General features: G+C 40.4%; 1 protein-coding gene across 1 annotated transcript; it reads left to right on the top strand.

Moving 5' to 3' along the window:
- The first annotated feature begins 798 nt into the window (after positions 1–798).
- Positions 799–16744, top strand: LOC109483498 (pikachurin-like). Its single transcript, XM_019786527.1, has 16 exons — positions 799–941; positions 1517–1675; positions 2490–2691; positions 6691–6835; positions 7586–7775; positions 8317–8442; positions 8946–9189; positions 9430–9658; positions 10148–10328; positions 11403–11480; positions 13247–13325; positions 13819–13962; positions 14008–14058; positions 14585–14668; positions 15160–15263; positions 16275–16744. Exons 1-16 carry the CDS (start codon positions 866–868, stop codon positions 16421–16423), a joined length of 2241 nt encoding a protein of 746 aa, XP_019642086.1. The 5' UTR covers positions 799–865; the 3' UTR covers positions 16424–16744.
- Positions 16745–20276: the final 3532 nt, after the last annotated feature.

Here is a 20276-nt window from a genome sequence, read left to right on the forward strand (position 1 = left end):
TACACACAAATATACTAGGTGTATGACTGTGTATTTTCCCAAGCTATATTGACTGACATCACCATGAAGTATACTTCCTAAATTCTGAGTGCATGGTGCAGGTAAAATTCGAGCCCTCAGGTCCTTCAGTATGTGCATTAAGATGTTTTTGTCAGTACTCAGACATGTTAATGCAACGGTTGTTACAAACACTCCAACACAATGACTCACTTGGCCTGACCTGTGCAGATAAACGCTTATCTAGAGTGCAGCTGATGTTTATGAGGAAAAGCAGCCCAAGTTGTCAAACTGATGGAGACTGGCTGCCAAACAATGGCAGTGGACCATGATGACCTTGTCATCAACCGTGACCTTGGAGCAAACAAACATGGCTGCTGCCTCTTGATATAAGATTCTAGAAGTCTTTTAGCAAATGAATAATTTGTAGAAGACTGTTTTACACTGTAGTGTAACTTGAATTTTCTAGAAGATGATAAGAATGAAACTATTTTCGTCTTGACTTAACTTATGAAATATGGGGATTCAAAATTGGAGCCGCATACATATTATAGTTCCCCTTTAGAACTTTTATTCAACCTGTCACACGACCAGTTTTGCCTCTGTGGCTTCTTCAAGTGTACAGAGGCTAAAAATGCTAAATCATTCATTTTGATATAATTATTTCTTACAGATCACACATCTTGCTGGACAAGACATGTCAGACAAGGCACAGGTGTGGGTCTGTACCAAGCATTGATGTTATAGATGATTTCGTCAATAATCAATACTAAATCATTTATATGATTTATCCCAGATCACACGTCTTGCTGGCCAAGACACGTCGGACAAGGTGATCCCCACGGTGATCGTCGGGATCGGGGAGCCCATGGACGATGACATCGTGTTCGAGAACGAAGAAGCCTCCAGCTTGCCACAACAGCCCACTACACTAGCCACTACAAGTGAGTTTGTTTGAACGATTATTTATGAGCTCATAAGCCAGGCCACCTGTAAAGATATCACTCACTAACTGGCTTAGTTTATTTCAGAAGCTGTAACTTTCACACCAGGCTACCTGGCACTCCAGTAAGTCTCACACAGAAATCATGACTTGCACAGCGAGTGCAAGATCGAGTGGGTATTTTGAGCCCTGCATTATGATATAATTGAATATTGAGTAAAGAGACTTTTTTTACACCACCAAATCTTTTATTCAGCCGATGTTTCGGTGACCGTCTGTCACCTTCCTCAGGGCAATTCTGACTGGTTCACATTTCACTGCAGCACAGGTGTCGCTGACATAGATGCATTCCCAAACGTACAATATATTAACACATATGCGTCTATAGCAGTGACACCTGTGCTACAGTGCAATGTGAACCAGTCAGAATTGCCCTGAGGAAGGTGACAGACGGTCAATGAAACGTTGGCTGAATAAAAGACTTGGTTGTGTAAAAAGAGTCTGTTTACTCAGTATCTTACCAACCTGATGAAACTATTCACGGATATTCAATGTCTTATTTGATGCATCCTACAGGAAGTGTAGAGAGAGCGACGCCCCCACCTGCCCCTCTAACTCCCGTCATCACCTGTCAGGAACTATATTGTTACGGCGGAGGGACATGTGTGTTCAACGGACGTGAAGGGGCAACGTGTCACTGTCCTCTGGGCAGGCAAGGATACCAGTGTCAAGAAGGTAGGTGATGTTCATTGAGCAAATGTAGAGAAATGTGGACTCACTTAAGGCTTTGCTAGATTTGATCACCTTTGCATACAAGAGCACTGTTCTAGAATTATAAGAGATATAAGAACTTGAACTGGTACATGTAGTACATTATACACAGCATGTACATTTTTTGCATTGAAGATACACAGTTCAATATATCTGGTACACACTCCAATATTTTCACACATATTATATTATTCAGCTTCTACATACTTTCATTCATTCATTCATTCATTCACTCACATTTTTCTCATTCTACCTTGTCTCCAAACAGGTAGAATGTACGATATTAGCCTTGTAGTATTGTTGTTTGATAGTTGTTGCCTTACATTCTTACACTGTACCCTCAACCTGTAACATCTGTGTCCATAATATCACCAGGGTCCATAATATCGCCACCTTGAGAAACAGTGTGCTTAAAGATATTTTTACTGCAACATACTTTTGGTATGCACTCCTTCACACAGAAAATGTACATACCTAGGGTATGTTGCAGTAAAAATCTCTTTAAGCACACTGTTTCTCAAGGTGGCAATATTATGGACCCTGGTGATATTATGGACACAGACGTTACAGTTGTCAAGCAATTCCTTCTTGCTTAAACATTTTTCTTCAATCATTTCTCTCCCTACAGAGGTAGAAGTCCGGTACCCCAGGTTCCAGGGCGAGTCTTGTAGCATTTTCGTTTGATAGATGTCGCCATACATTTTGCCTTGTATAAATGTTCATTTATACAATAAAGTTCATTTATACAATCTTACACAATGTCATTTTTCTCCCCCAGAGGTGGAAGTCCGGTACCCCAGGTTCCAAGGCGAGTCTTTCCTGTCCTTCCCGCAGCTTGTAGCCTCCAACATGAGGTTCCGCGTCTCTCTGGAGTTCAAGGCTGAGAGTCTGGACGGACTTCTGATGTTCAGTGGGAAATATCGCGATGGCAGGGGTGATTTCTTCTCTATAGCACTGGTCAACGGGCATGTGCAGTTCAGGTGGGTTACTTGGATATTCTATCGAGGTGGCAAAGTGGTCTTGTGGTTAAGGTAGTTGACTGACGGAAACAAAAGATTCTAGTTTTAAATCCCTGGCAAACCTCACTGTTGTGTCCTAGTGAGAAAGGTGGCAGGGACAGCTTCTTCTTTATAGCACTTGTCAACAGATGTGTGCAGTTCAGTAAGATATGCAAGTACTAGAAGAAGTTTGAAGGTACAGTACAATGTAACTTTTTGTTGTGCCTTGGATAAAGTAAGAGACAGTGAGTAAATGTGAGGCTGAGAGTCTTGACGGACTTCTGATGTTCAGTGGGAAATATCGGGACGGGAGGGGAGATTTCTTCTCTTTAGCACTGGTCAACGGACATGTGCAATTCAGGTGAGAGAGACTTTAAGAAGCTTGAAGGACTGATGTACCTTAAGGAAAGTAAGAGGCAGAATCTTGGCATCTGAGTTGGTAAATTACCTAATGAAAATTTAACTGTTCTCCAACTCAATTGACTGACAGGAATTCCCCGACCTTCAGCTATCATTATTCTGACTCAATGCTGTAGACAAATGATTTTTTTGCATGTGTGACGTCAACACTGGCTCAAAGTTCGACAGAAGTTTGTTCCTCTCCAAAAATAACTTGTCATTAGGACACCAACAGAGAAGTTGGAAAAAGAGGATGAAATGGTTGAATTATTGGATGAATGATGACTGGGAATGAATCAGTTGTCTAAGAACTGTGTTGTCAGCTAAATTGTTGTCTTAATTTTTATTCCACAATGCAGACAATCAATACATGATGCCTAAAATAACACTGCAAATGACTTCGCTGGATTTTAAGGATTTGTAAACCTGCCAAAAACAAGGTTGTTATCTTGTAGATAGTGCCTCAAAGGAGGCCATAAAATGTAGAAGAACACCAGGGATGTTGTAATGATGTCCTGGTGATTTGGACTCATTAAAAACTGTCAGTCTGTTACGATTGAACAGCGTTCTGATTCAACAGGGTTCCCAATTGCTCAATTGGCTCTAACCAGTTCATGTGGAGACTCAAGGGACAGAAACAAAACTTCAGGCTGAAGTAATACGTGCATGGAAAACTAAAGTCAATTTTCATCGAAGTGTCTGAAATATACAGGCTAAGATCTGAAGTCTTCCCATTCAAGGTACCATTATAATAGCACATTGCAAATGTTGCACTGTCGCTGACTCTTTTACAATTCTGCTGCCTTTCTAAATGCAAAGTCTCCCATGCCTATCTCTTGTCAGCCTGTGACAACCTTGAGCGCAGGCATGTCCAATAACCGTCACCCTTAGATCTTCATCAGGGCTCGAAATTCATTTTTTGGAATAGGCGCACCCAACCTAAAAAATTGGGTGCACAAAAATTTTTTTGGGTGCACTTGTCTATATGAAACAAAACCTAGTTGCAGGTCTTGCTGCTCCTCTTCTGTGCTTGAATCTAAAATGAGAGCAAACTTCGAAATCTTAAACATCACTCCAACAAAGATTTTATTATTTTTCTGATACTTAGAGACCAAGAATATCGAGTATACTATCAATAATACACTTCTAATGTTGAAATTCCTACAAAAATATTTGGGTGCACCAGTGCACCCACAGGAATAAATTGTGTGCACTAAGATGCGCATGCACCCAGTATTTTGAGTCCTGCCCTATCAAACACTACATGCACATGTAAAGCCCCTAAAGCTTCTATCAGTCCCAGTAATCTAAGAGGATTTAGACTGATCCATATCAGAATATCAGATATCTGGGAGGATTTGAATTGATCCATATCAGACTGACAGATAGCTAAGGGGATTTAAAATGATCCGTATCAGAATATCAGATATCTGACATGTATATCAGAAGAACTTTATTGCGCGACAATTGTACATGGTACAATGTATAGCAAGAAAAAGGGTATAAAATGAAACTTAACATCATAGTTACTAAAACATCAAGTTTAGTACAATGTATGATATATAATACGCTAATTATGAGTTTTGATATTTTTCTGATGACAAAACAGTCTTTTACGTATTTACCTATTTTTGCATTGTGACAGTTATTGTATTTCAATATGTGACTCTGTATATCAATCTACCCTTCAACCTCAGAGATATAGAACTTTCACCCTCTTTGACTCAGTCTCAGTTATCTGACAGTAAAATATCGGATTGTTGGATATCTGGAAAGATTTGGATGGATGTTTATCTGACAACCTGTCAACCTAAGGGAGATAGAAAATCTACAACCAGTGCTATATCTCAATCTCAGTTATCGAGAGGATTTAAACTCATGTATATTCGACAACCTTCCAACCAGTGGGATATGGAAAATCCATGGCTAGTTCTGTAGATAGATGGCACCAATTGACAGTCTGAAGGGTGGAATATCCTCCCATCCATCTTCATAGGTCTCCAGATGTCAGGGGAAGTAGGGGAACTAGTAAAATGCAACAAAGTGCAGAAGGAGGAAAAGGCTTTAAAAGACTTATCCTACACCCTCCTCATTTAACTAAAAAAGGACATGGAGATTATGTTTGTGTTGTTTTTACCAACATTAAGGCAGAAACTTGGCAAGTATCAGTTCCTGAGGAAGTGGTTTTAAAGTAAGGGGTTCAAGTCAGGCTAGGTCAAACATATTCCATGCATGCTTTGCAGGCCTTCAGTCAAACTGTAACATTACCCTAGAGCAGTTTGATATGGGATTTTGGGATCAGTGGTACATGTATATTTTGTACCTTAACTTTCCCATCGAGTAAAGTTGTGAATGAATTTTGGAGAGCTATTTTGGGCCAAGATCCTAGAAGTTCATTGAAAACGGGTCTCCCCAGAAATTCATAGGGTAGAGGTGAAAAATCAGCAAATTTACTTGAAAATACTAGCGGAAATCACTAAATTTGAACATTTTGGGAGTGGTGCTAGGATTTTTGGGAGAGGGGAGCACCATATTGCTTCATTGCTTGGGGAGAGCCCTGGAAAAGTTGACTATCTCCAAAATTCATTCACAACTTGTACTTAAAAAGTACTCAAAAGTACCACTGTGACTGTGAATTTTTGGGATAATGTCTGAGAGCCAAGTAACTAGATTAGCATGGCCTTAGTCTTAATGACAGGAAGCGTGGATGGTGTTTACTGCATCTGGTGTAACAGATTGCACAGATAACAACAAAATCATTTCCCCCTGTTAGGTTTTACATAGGAAATACCACAGAGGTGTGAGGGGCTCTGATAATGGGACAGTATTCCCAACCCATTTATTTTTCAAAGAGTCGGACAATTCATCTCCTACTGCCTCCTGAGAAGAATTAGTCAAACACCCTAATAGCCTGACTAGAATAGTATCGCATAATAGAAAAGTAGTTACCATGTTCCGCTTACCTGTTTATGTATGTTATTACTATTACATATCCACTCTTTTACATAATATCATCCATTGTTGTATACATACGTTTAACTTATTAGTTTGAAGGAGAGATATAAAGGGTGCTGATGATGGGAAAGCATTTGTCAGGTCGTTAACCTCCAAGCAGATGTGTGTGGTTCTGATTTTTACCTCCAGGTACGGAAGTATTGTTTTGGGTGGCTGAGTTTGTGGGTTTGTCAGTCTGTGTAGAGTTGGTTGACAGAGCACTTTGGCAGAATGTAAGCTGCCTGCGTGAGCTTTTCATGGTTTCTTTCGATGATTGGTCAATGTTGCACCAGAATTTTGCCTGTTGAAGACGATATTTTGCCCACACAACATCAATACAGACTGGATGTCATCATTAAATACATATACGCAAATGCATTCTTAGCATAGACATTCTGCTGAAGTACCACGCACAACACATTGTTGATCTAACACAGACACAGTGCAGGAAATATTCTGAAAGGTCCCTGTTTCACAAAAAGTCTGGATACTCATTGGCTTCAATAGGAATTGGATAGAAATTCAGAGAGTGTGTCGGTTCATACTGATGCTAAAAGTGCCCTCTTTCTTTTTCTACACAAACTGCAGGTTTAACTGTGGCACTGGTCCAGCAAACATCACAACCAACAGCACAGTACAGCTGGGAAGATGGCACAAGCTCACAGTCTACAGAAATCGGTGGAACGGCTGGGTCAGTTTGGACAACAAGGATACGGTACATGGGAGAGCCAAGGTGAGTCATGTACTGAACACCATCTATAGTACATATAGAGAAACATGCCTGTCCTTGGTGCTGAATGCCATCCACACACATGCAAACATGCCTGTCCTTGGTGCTGAATGCCATCCACACACATGCAAACATGTCTGTCCTTGGTGCTGAACGCCATCCACACACAGGTGAACATGCCTGTCCTTGGTGCTGAACACCATCCACACACAAACATGCCTGTTCTTGGTGCTGAACACCATCCACACACAGGCAAACATGCCTGTCCTTGGTGCTGAACACCTTCCACACACAGGCAAACGCACCTGTCCTTGGTGCTGAACACCATCCACACACACAGGCAAACATGCCTGTCCTTGGTGCTGAACACCATCCACACACAGTCAAACATACCTGTCCTTAGTGCTGAACACCATCCACACACAGGGAAACATGCCTGTCCTTGGTGCTGAACACCATCCACACACAGGCAAACGCACCTGTCCTTTGGTGCTGAACACCATCCACACACACAGGCAAACATGCCTGTCCTTGGTGCTGAACACCATCCACACACAGGCAAACATACCTGTCCTTAGTGCTAAACACCATCCACACACAGACAAACATGCCTGTCCTTGGTGCTGAACACCATCCACACACAAACATGCCTGTCCTTGGTGCTGAACACCATCCACACATAGTCAATTTTGCTCATAAGCAAAAACTATAGGGAATTTTCAAAACTTTTAGCTTTTTTATCTACACCCCCAGGGTCTGTATCATGGTATCACCTTCCGGCTTCCCTTATACCTTGGCGGAGTGCCAGACCTCGGACTAGTCCAAGAGCACACGGGGGTGGCAGAGGGCTTTAAGGGCTGTGTGCAGAAACTGATTGTGAACAAGGAGAGATACAACATGAGGCCTCAGCCTTATGGGAAGGCAGTGTCTGGCATCAATGTTGGTACGTTCCTGTTTTATATATGTATGTGTAGATGATTGTGTCGATGCTCATTTATTTGGACATGGAAATCAAACAAAAGGTTTGAAATCAGCAAAATAATGATGACAGTAAAAGATACAACACATTTGTCAAGAAACAATAATAACCAAAACCAGTACTTGTATAGTAGTAGGCATCCTTCCATCTACTTGTATAACAGGGGCTAATATCTTTGTCCTTTGGATCACTAAACTAAATTAATATGCCAATCAACATAAGTCAACCTATGAGTGTTCTTAGGGTCAAACTTGTTGTTTCATTTATTTGTTATATTTTAAACAATGCGTTATCTTGGTATGTATTTGTAAAACTGATGTTTTTACATTTGAAAATATTCTATGATCTTTGCATACCGACATTGCCTCTGATTTTTTTTGTATATGTTGAAAATCATGATGTTGTTGTTTGTCAAGTTGATGATGACCATTTGACATCAGCTTTTACATGATGTACATGTATAGGTAGTTAAGAATACCATTCATGTCCCTGCTTGTTTCTCCAGGAGAGTGCAGTGAGGGTGTCTGTGACTACGTGTACTGCCGGAACGGCGGCAAGTGTGTGGCCGGGTCAGCTGACTCACACCTGTGCCTTTGCCCCCTGGGATTTACTGGGACCAGCTGTGAACGGGGTAAGTAAGTTAGTGTGACAGTCAGCAAGGAATGGGGTTGATATCTATGGTAACTTTTGAGGTAAATCTTTAAGTTTGGTCTAAATTAAAAACAGTTACTGCAATAGAGTCATGTCCATCTAGAAGTAAGATGCACTGGTGCTGTTTACTGTTTGAAGCTGGTGTGTTACACCGAAGGGTGGTTATACCGGCTTCACAGATACAATACAGATACAGAAACATCTGGCACACTGAAAGAGCCATTTGGCTATCAATTCTCTATTGGTTACTGGATTAGGCATCAAGGAGTAGGTTCAAGCAAAGCTGCTTTTAATGACTGGAAAATAGATGCTGTCTGAAAAATTATTCTGCTTTTAATTTATTGAATAGAATGTTGTCTGAAAGATCAAAGCCAAGTAAGCTTTAATTCTTTTCTTCCAGACCAGTCTTTATGAAAGGCTTACAAATTTAGATCTTGAAACTTACACTTTTAATATTAACAACTTAAATTTTTTTATTTCAAGATTTGGACCTCAGCATTCCTTTCTTCAACTCCTCTCGCTCCGCCTACTCTGCCTACCCGACCCTCGGTACAAAGTTTCTGTCCTTCATCGAGATTGAGGTGGTTTTCAGACCTCAGGCCAGAAACGGCGTGCTTCTGTACACTGCCCTGCGGACGGATGGATCCGGGGATTTCCTGTCGCTTGTGTTGGATCACGGTTTTCTGGAGTTTAGGTTTGACTGTGGGACTGGACCAGCTATCATCAGGTGGGTTTGCTTGTTTGTTTGTTTGTTTATTTGTTTGTCTAAGCACCGGGGTACCATCCACACACAGGTAAACATGCCTGTCCTTGGTGCTGAACACCATCCACACACACAGGCAAATACGCCTGTCCTTGGTGCTGAACACCATCCACACACAGGTAAACATGCCTTTCTGTGGATGTTGATGTATGAAATCCAGACTGTAAAGTAAAAAGAAAAACCTCCCTATTCTGACTATTACAGGAGTGCAGAGCCTGTGACTATGGGTGAGTGGCACCGAGTCATCCTGTCCAGGACAGCACGGGACGGAGTCATGACGGTCGACTACAACCCCCCTGTTACAGGCACAGCCGAAGGGGGGTTCTCCCAGATCAGCTTCATCACCCCCCTCTACATCGGAGGGGTCGCTGATTATGAAGAGGTGGCGAAATACTCGGGGGTTTATGAGCCCTTCCATGGAGACATACAGAAGGTAATATTCATTAACATTTATCTATCTTTATCTATCTATATCATAGCCTCTACCAGGCTTCATAAGCAGTTGGAAAGAGTAGAAATTGGCCAAATAACAGATAACATGCCTGGGGAATTTGCTGCTCTTTCCTCACTCTACCCAGGTGTAAAATGGGTACCTGACTTCAGTTGGGGAGGTAAAAGGCAGTGGAAGGAGAGGGATGGACTCTGTCTTCCAACACTGTGCCCTAGACACAGTGGATTAACAATTTGTTACCCCTACAGCATTAGAAAGGTTATGAGACTACCTTTCCAATGTTTTTGTTTCAATTTTGCACCCACAGATCATAATCAACGACAGTCCCATGGACCTGATCTCCAGCGCGATTGTTGGGGTGAATGTGGCAAAAGCTGACCAACCCTGGAGTAACAATTCCTTACCTCTACAGCATTAGAAAGGTTATGAGACTTACCTTTTTAATGTTTCCATTTTACTTTGCACCCACAGATTATAATAAATGACAGTCCTATGGACCTGATCTCCAGCGCGATTGTTGGTGTGAATGTGGCAAACGCTGACCACCCATGCGTGGGGGACCCTTGTGTTAATGGAGGACTGTGTGTGCCTGATCACGATTTCTACAGCTGTAATTGCCCGCTCGGCTACCACGGCATGGACTGTGAGAAAGGTAGGTTAGACTCAAGTTGCGATAAACAGATGCATGTACAATTAACTGCTTCAGTCAAACCTGTACAAGTGACCACCTAGGCGAAGTCGTAATTTCACCAAATTCTGTCCTTCATAGAAATTATATGATCATAAAACATTATTGTTAAACTATTTTCTGATCAAGTATAGTCAACCGTTTGGGCCTTATATCAATGTGAAGACCGTAAAAAACAGCCATTCTGGGTGCCTCATATACAGGTTTGACTGTAATAACATCAGCATGAACTGTTTTTAGGAAAATGATTGTTAGATTATTATAATATAAATGTTGCATGTTGTTCTTCAAAGTACATGAATATATCTTAAGCCTCCAATTCCTGATATTGTTTTAACAGAATTATTTTAAAGGTATGAAGGTGTATGTTGGTAGTTGTAGTTTTTGTGTTTCTGTGGTCCCTGTGTCATTAACATTTTTGTGTCCAGTTCTGACATGACTTTACTGTACACACAATTGTGTGGGAGGGAAATCCAGGAGCTAAGGCCACTCTAATGCAGTCTGTTGGTTCTCAGATTAAAAAAATTGCTGATAAAAACAAGTAGATCAACATGACAGCGGAGCCGAGTTTTTAATTTTTTAAAATGGAAATTCTACAAAGATATTTTTCGAGTTTTTTTTTTCGAGTTTTAATTTTTTGTCATTATAGCAATTTTTTAAGAAAGAAAATGTAGAAGGCTAAAGGCAAAAGGAATGAATGTTTGAGCAAATTTTCACACATAACACACATATTCTTTGGTATGACAAATTTCATCTGTTATGAACAGAAAAATTCAAATAACTGACACTGTTAAAAAACAGCAAATGTCCTCAAATAATTAAAGAAGCATGCCCTTCTTGAAAATTTTGGAATCTGTCTTGTAAGAATTAGTTCTCCTACTTTCAGGGGAATGTTTTGTGTTTTGGCAAAACTTCAAGTAAATCTTAGAATTTTGTTGTTGACTGTCCTTTTGGTCCAATTCATAAAACATCCAAGAACCGAGGATCTGTATGTGGTGTGGCCTAACCCCGCTCCTGGGCGTTCCTCCCTCCCCCCAGCTAAGGTTCCAGTAGTGGTTACACAGTACAACGACCTGACCTACGACTCGGAAAACCCCTTAGCGGCCCCTGCACCAGGTACAACAGCCACCGGACTACTCTCACTACGATCACCATCAGCCATCCGATATCCATCCCTCCTCATCGTGATTCTCCTAACTAATAATTCCATAGAACTTAGAAGTACATGACATTGTACTAAAGGGACGTGGCAATAATCTGGGCAGATGGAACACCAGGGAAAACTTTAATTATCCAGAAAAAATGTCTGTTGTTTGTCCTACAGAAGAAACAGATTAAGAAGACATCATTCTTAGAAACAAGAAACAAACCATTTAAAACACAAATTTTAAAGCAGATCAAATGCAAACTTTGAGAAAGAAGGAATTTTTTTAGGTTTGTTTGTTTCCTATTTTGCAACTACAGTACAGCAACTGAAACTTGTTATCAACTCTTGAAGTTTAGTACAAAGTTTATTAATAACTCTCTTGGATTCAAAGTTTGTTCCAGACCTTCATTTCTTACCTGTGACTTTCAAAGTTACAGAGTGAAGACTTAGATATCTGACTGAAAATAATAAGATTCAGATCTTCAAAGTCTTAAGTAATATTAAAGATTTAAATGAAGAAAGAACCTTTGGGTTAGTCTTTTCCATTAATATTAACAATGAAAACACCAGTTTTACTGGTGTTCCACCTGCCCACCCACTATACAGAATCCCAGTAGAGCATGCCAATGGTAGTATATATGACTTGATAATGCTTGTACAATATTATAGAATTATTCTCCTGGGTAAGAGTTGTGTGCTGTGGAGTGGTGTGGTGTGTGGCTGTACTCTCCAACCTTCACATCACACTGATGCCTTCTGACATTCCCATGGATCAAGTCTGGTTTTAGTTCTAATGCTGGTTCCTGAGAGAGATGTGGGAAAAGTTTGCATTTTCTGGAGCCCAACAATACCCAAAATTTTAAGTGTATGATTCAATGTTTACCTTTAGTAAAAGTTAAGTAAATATTAAGTTTCTCAATCACCACGGTTTAAAAAATGCCAGTTTCATAAATGTCTTGAAATTTTTATCTTTTCCTTTCCTTTTGTTGAAAAAAAAGAAAGGATTGCTAATGACTCAACTTTTTAGTATTACTCTGAATTCGAAAAGTTATAAAGAGCGACAAAACTTATACTGAAATTTCATCTACATTAATCATCATGTGCATGTTACTGTAACAGTGAATTCCATTGTTCATGTACGTGTATTCTTTACATCTTTTGCTCCCAAAATTTATCTAGAATGCAATTTCAATTAACAGTAAGTAATGCTGCATATACACTGTGCAGTATAGACCGCATCTCTCAGGACTAGCATGTTCTAAAACCACATTCCTCTAATCCGATGGTCACCCCAGCTTTCCAGTCCTGATGTTCCTCTAACTCAGCACGTCGGCAGAACGTACTGCACCTGCGCGAAACCCGTAATGTATTGTGCATAGCACTTCGGTAGAACATCTCATATAAGCTTGTACTTGCGCATATAAGGTTAACATCCCGTCTGTAGTTTCCAAATGTTATGTTGGAAAAGATATCCTCTGCAACAGACAAAATTCTGATGCAACGTTGACCAAAAATCCATCAAAAACCATGAAAATACAGGGTTCTGCGCAGACGCAGTACGTTCTGCCGACGTGCTCTCTAACTCTCAACATGCGGAATGTTCTCTTTCAGAGTGTCAGACTAGATTTTAGCCTCCATAGTTTTTCTTCCACGCCTTTTTCCTCTTGCTGCCTATCGTAGTGCATCTGTGCCCTGTTGTGAAACCTCTGATTGATTTTTATGCTCTTTGTTTTAGAGTTGAAAAGTCCAGTTACTGTGCCCAAGTTCAGTGGAAACAGTTACATGCAGTACACAGGAACACAGCTCATGAAAAGGTAAGGGTTCATACTTTTCTGTCTCCAATGTTACCTTTGAAACTTCTCTGTTTGTTGTATTTGTGCTTCAAGATATCTGGACACCAAGGAAATAGATAAAAGAGTGGTATATATCGAACTTTTGATACAAATGAATTGTTTCTAGATTATCTGAGTATAGACTGAGGTGACTTCCAGAGCAATGTCAGAATGGGAGCAAAATTGTCAGATTCAAATTCTTTCCTCCAATCCTTCTATTTTCATGGTAACATAAACTTACTCAAATTTTACTTTTAAAATTGCAATTTCTGATATGGCCACAGCAAGTAAATTTTATGGATGACATCCTCCGCAGACTAATGCGATAGGGCCAGAAAAACTGGTCCCTACATTACGAATTTTGATATCAAAAACCTTGTTAATCAAGAAATGATAAATATACTGTGCTAGGTTTACTGTCAACCATTACAACATCCATTTGCAACTGAAACAACTTTTATACACATCTCTCCAGATTGTCAGGAAACAGGAATGATTTCCAGATCCGAATCAAGACGACAACAGCAGATGGCATGATCCTGTGGAGCGGCTCACTTCCGATGGGCAGACATCGTGACTTCATCTCCATAGGGCTAGAGGGTGGTGCTGTGGTGCTCAGGTTAGTAATGTTTGTTTGTTTGTTTGTGGCTTAACGTTTGGGCAGACATCGTGACTTCATCTCTATAGGGCTGGAGGGGGGTGCTGTGGTGCTCAGGTCAGTAACGTTTGTTTGTTTGTTTGTTTGTTTGTGCCTTAACGTTTGGGCAGACATCGTGACTTCATCTCCATAGGGCTGGAGGGGGGTGCTGTGGTGCTGAGGTAGTGTTTTTGTGTAAAGATCTTTGTAAGTTCTCTTGTCCCTTAAGTTAGTTTTGTGGTGCTGAGGTCAGTGTAAATTTCTGTCATCATTATAATCGTTGTTGTTGTTACAAAGTTAGGTCAAAGGTCCCAGAAAAGTTTCTTGCTATATAGATAGTATAAGGATGTGTGTTACTCCTTCAGTGGGAATCAGAGGGAAAGTGCATGATTGTATGAGACAAAATCTGCGACAAATGCACAATAATGACTAAAACAAGATGTTCACTCTAAATTAATCATCATCATCAAGTCGGGCGGCTAGCCCAGACCGAGTCTACTCTCTCTTTCCAGTCACTTCTGTGACCATTTTCTGAGACAAAATATCCATAAATCCAATATTCTTAAATTAGTGAAGTGGTCTGTCTGTTTTTACCTTTGCACAGGTACAACCTGGGTAGTGGGGAGGCTCAGTTGTCCTCCAACTCAACCATCAACGACGGCAGGTGGCACAAAATCAGGGCCAGAAGGTCAGGATGGGTTTATTGGACCTCAAACATTCTATAGGATTTTTTTTTAGTTTATTCATTTACAAGGTCTATTTATTTACAGCAACACATACACACATTTGGAATAAAGTGCTGTTTGTCCTTTCTTCATGTAGGCATTCCTTGGTCTCGTTGTCCTATATTATGTTTACCTTCGCAGATTGTAACACATGTTTTTGCTCAGTTTCTTCTTCTCCAAAAAAAAGTCAATGACCCAGACTAGATGTCTGTGACCATGGTAAATTGTGCTGTAACAGACACAATGTGGTGTTGGGTTACAGTTTGTAGCAGATTACAGCTGGAGAGCCTGCCCACCATGCATACATGTATGAAATGTATTTGACTTTGAGTAAGAATAAACAGTGCAGTTAGCTTGTTGGGCTAGACCAGGTAAACGTTATGCATTTGCCTTGCTAGTTTGTTTGTTTGTTTGTTTGTCGTTTTTAACCTGCTGACCTTGGTTGCCCATGCAGGGACGGCCCGAATGCGGTGCTGATTCTGGATGACCTTGACCCTGTCCCCGGAACTTCACCAGGCAGACTCAAGCAGCTCAACACCAACTCAGGACTCTTCCTAGGTTGGTTGGTTTGTTTATTTGTTTGTTCACTTATTGTAGCCACTGTTTGCTGTTCCCTTAGATAACCTCCGTGAATAATTTCATCAGGTTGGTAAGTCACTGAGTTAAGAGACTCTTTTTTACACAACCAAGTCTTTTATTTAGCCGACGTCTGTCACCTTCCTCAGGGCAATTCTGACTGGTTCACATTGCACTGCATCACAGGTGTCGCTGCTATAGAATAGTAGATACTTGGGGATGCATCTATATCAGTAACACCTGTGCTGCAGTGCAATGTGAACCAGTCAGAATTGCCCTGAAGAAGCTGACAGACTGTCACAGAAATATTGGCTGTGAACAAAACGCTTGGTTATGTGAAAAGAGTCTCTTTACTCCCTTAGATAACATTTTATACATAGACCCGAGCATTAAGAATCCTGTCTATAGTGGCCACCTGTGAATAATTTCTTCAGGTCCCTTAAATGGCCAGTATAGATGGGTCAGTGTGGGTAAGGGGGTGAACTCTGCCATCTCTGATTGCCCTGTGTTTCCCAGTATGTGTAAAGGGGTGAAGTCTGCTACATGTAATTGCCTTGCTCTTTGCTACCCCCCTCCCAGACTTTTTCTTGTATGTTTGTAGTTTGAAATTCTTAACCCTTGTCCTGCTGGCAATTTTTACACAATATTTTCAAATAATTTCATGTCTTAATCAGGTTACAGACCCTTAACTTTTTTTGCCCCGTGGTAGCGTGGTTACTTCCGCATTCGTTGCGTTTTGCTGCGGTGTGATGCGTTGCACGAGAAACACCCCCAAATCACACATATACAGGGCACTATATAGATGGTACTGTATGTACAACCCATATATATATGGGCCCCGCAGGACAAGGGTTTTTTAACATACACTACAAGCAGCATTGCAACTCAAGCACAAAGGACACAAAGCACTAAGGGTAAGGGGGTTAAGTCTGCCATCTTTTGCTTTTTTGATGTCAGTTTGCTAATTCTACAATTTTCTCTCCCCCCCTCCAGGCGGCATGAACAACATTGTGATGGACACCGGGCGACACTACACCCGAGGCATCGTGGGATGCATCTCTCACGTTACCTTGGCGACCGACTATCACATCCGCCTGTACGAGGAGGCGACGGCCGGACAGAACATCGTCGAGTGCTCATGATACAGGGAAATCTTTCGTGTAGGAGATTAAGATTAAGGAGCGTATGCTTAAGGATGGAGGTTATCCTTGGAACATTATCCAAAGGATAGGTTGTATTCCTGGGACATAATCTTGAGGATATATCCTTAATCTTAAAGATATATCCTAAAAATTCTGTCCAAAGAATACATTTGGATAATGTGTATTTTTGAGACATGACAGAAGAGCATCCTGTCCTCTAGCAGCTTAAGGCACCCAATGTGATTTCAGGGCAGCAAAACTGGAAATATTCTGAATAAGGCAATCTTTGTGATATTGACACATACTGTCCCACATTAGCACATTTGAGTCAGCATTTCATACTTTGGACATTTAAAACTGCAGAAACAAGGTTCAAGATGAGTCCTTTATTTTCAGGGTGGTACCTTGAAAAGCAGCCCAGGGCCCTTCCAGTATCAATTCCATCAGAAATTTGAAAATGACCAGGAATATTGGCTTGGAAAATGTTGCTAAGCCCTAAAAACTGCACTGGATGCCTTTAAGCCTCAAGGATAGGGCTTATTCTTGAGATCTTATGAGGAGGGTGTATTTTGAGACATCTTATTATAATAAGGATAAATCAAGTGCTTGAAAACTCTTAAGCATAGGGCATGTTCTTGGGACATCATTTGCAGATACCTACAAGAGACTTTCGAGAATAGGGAATATTCTTGAGGCATTGTGTTAAAGATACATATTCTTGAGATGTTATCCTAAGAAACAGAGCTTAATCTTGAGAAATTATCTTCAGGATACAGTGTATCCTTGAGATATCTTAAGGATAGGCCCAACTGCGATAGATTGGACACCAGTCTACGCGGACTCTGACAAGGCCAGTAAAACGAAATCTGAATCATACTGTTAGTAACGTTACTTGCCGGCCAGTCAAAGTATTTTCTGTACATAGGGGCTGGGTTGAAGCTAGGTTGGGGGTCATTTATTCAAGTATAGGAAGTTATAAGGCTTAGAAACGTACTGTGTATTATTTTGTTGCCTTTTATTTAACTTTTGTTTTCTCTTCTGTATGTTTTATCAGCATTCCAAGGGTATGTTTAGCTCTCAGGTTTATATTGTTGTCTCCAAAACTGTGTTGGGGGGAGCCACAATTAGGATTCTGTTTGAGTTGAGGTGCTTTTTGTATTCTGTATCTATTTTAATCTATGGTCAGTGTGGTTTTAGGTGGTTTTATTCATTGCCATGTATTTTATGCAGGATGGTTCTAAACTCTAGTCACTGATAAAAAATCATACTCAAGTATATTATATCAGCCTTAAAACATTATTTAACATACATGTACGGTGTACATTGTTCATTATTTAACAATACTATTTTATTGTGCAACTGTACATTATTTAACATCATGTTCAATGCACAGCCACAATCATGCTTTTTGCTAAATTCTATGTATGGGCAATACCCTCATTGACAACTCAATTTCATTTTTTTACCACTCACAGTATATTTTCCAAAAACAGTGCCAAGTATTGTTTACAAGTGAGACAATCAAGAGTATCTTGTTAAGAAATTGCTTAAGATTATGACAATTCTTATATCAGGTTTGTCACTCTTACATTAGATATATCTAAAGTGCCATATTTTGCAGGTATGTAAGTTTGTAGGTATTCAAGTCATTCTTGTGTAGTTTGTCAATGTTCTGACTATCATTATAGGTTTGTTATTTTATGTGAGTAGGGCTGTATCATGCTTCTTATACTGTACTATGACAGTTAAGAATATTTAATACTGTTCTAAAATAATGGTAGACTTCTGTCCACCCATTTTGAGTTTTTGGTGCTACATGTAAGTGTATTATAATATTATATTTCGCATTGTATTCACACTAGTTTTTACTTCTTATGTACAATCTGTTTGTGTATAAAGTTGATGAAGTACCCATGAAGGTAAAATCATAAAAATGGAGTACAATTGTAGTACAATGAGTACAATTGTAAAGGGCAATAAAAAAGCTTACCAATGATGCATTATACAATGTAATTTCTTATGTCTGAGTCTTTATATTATAGTATAACGGTAAAGTAACACACAGCAATTTTGGCAAAAAAACTCCAAGTTTAACTGGTTATATCAGCCCTTTTGAGAATGTTTATGTCAAATTAAGAAAATACAGGGCTAAAACGGTTCTTCTTCTGCCCTTATTTGGTAGTTAGTAAATCAGAGAACGCTCCAAGGTCAAGAACAAGAGCAGGAAAGACTTGAGGTGAAACCCCCTTAAGAGCCCATCGCGTTTCCCAAGTCGCGAATTGGCCAAATCTGGGAATGAGCGAGGCTTCGTTAGCGAGATACGGGCCTTTTCGGAACGAGGGCCCGAAAACGGGGGTGTGATAGGGGATAAATATCCGCTTCTTCAATTTTAGAAAAATGAAACTTTTGACATTTTTCGGCCTCCATGTTCTTAGAGTATACTCCGTGGGGTGTCTATTCTATTCCTACTTATTGCCTTCCATCAAATTTGCTCCGTTCTCGAGTTATACCTGAAATTGTGTTTTTACGATCAGCTGATCGCTTGCAGAAGTGGTCAAAACCTTTGCAGAAGTGGACTTTTCGCTGTCAAATACATCACCATATGAATGAAAACCAAGCAGAGGTTGGGAGGGATGTAACATATAACTTTTACTCACATGGATTATCATGTGAAAGTAGGATCTTAAGCGGTAAACAGCGCTTCCTGTGTTAGGTTATATGGGGCATAGGCGTGACTCGGAGATCGTATAATAATGATAGAACGTCCGCTTTTGAAGTTGGTGTGTTCAAGGAGTTAGATGATGTGTTCAAGATTTAAAATATCAATTTTTAATTGGTGTGATAGGGGAAGGGTTATACAAATTATTAAACATACAGAGATCGTCCTGCCTGAGCTGAAGAAATAAGTCGGTTTTTATTCAATGCTGAAGAGCACTTGAAGATATGGAGTATGAAGACAACACTACTAGCCAAATAAGGCGAATCGCTAATTAGCTCCTCACCTGAAATCAACCGGTGGGCATAGGTAAGTGTGGGTGTATCATCATAATTTACCCAGAAAGCTTGGTCTGCTCACAACAAAAAGCAAAATACAGGAGAAATAAAGCGATAAATAAAGTAAAACATGGATGGATCACGGTTCATTAGTAGTTGGGTGGTTCCTGTTGCTGGAATACGGATGTTGGGCATCGTTTTCTTGCTTGGTTTGATAAATAAGGCTACACGATCATACCACAAACAAAAGTTACAGTGAGCTACTCCGGACCCCTTGGCATGACAACGTGTGGTCATGTTGCTCTTTTGAACAACAGCCTCCCTCTTTGGTTATACACCAATGAAAAACGGGAGAGATGGCAATCCAAGTGGGTTGTCATGTACGAGCCTTGGACGGCTGAGCTGAGCTGTCCTATGGCTTAGGAGTCCACTACTTCTCTGTCTGGGAAGTTAGTGGCTCAAAAACTAGGGCCCTCCGCGGTGCCCTTAAGGCCGGTCTGGCCGCACCAGACTGTGCTGCCTGACGCCACGTAACACAACGTTGCATTATGTTAGACTTATAACAAAAATAAAGACAAATCTTCATTTATACGTTCATTTTACCCCACAATTTCCCTGATCCCTCTAGCCCTCCCCTCAATACCGTGTTTAATATTGTTTCGGCCTTTTATACCCCAAACCCCGCCTACACCCCGGCAAATCTTTACACTACTTCCATAGGAGATATCTCTCGTTCGTGGGACTTAAGTTCGATAAATTATGTTCATATACACCTGTGCCACAGGTGAGTGTAATTAACCTGAATATATTAAATGTTGGGCTAGTACACAAACAAGACCAGAGGAACAGATCATGGAAA

The sequence above is a fragment of the Branchiostoma belcheri genome, unplaced genomic scaffold, assembly GCF_001625305.1.
Source record: "Branchiostoma belcheri isolate BF01 breed outbred unplaced genomic scaffold, Haploidv18h27 scaffold65, whole genome shotgun sequence".
Lineage (NCBI taxonomy): Eukaryota > Metazoa > Chordata > Leptocardii > Amphioxiformes > Branchiostomatidae > Branchiostoma > Branchiostoma belcheri.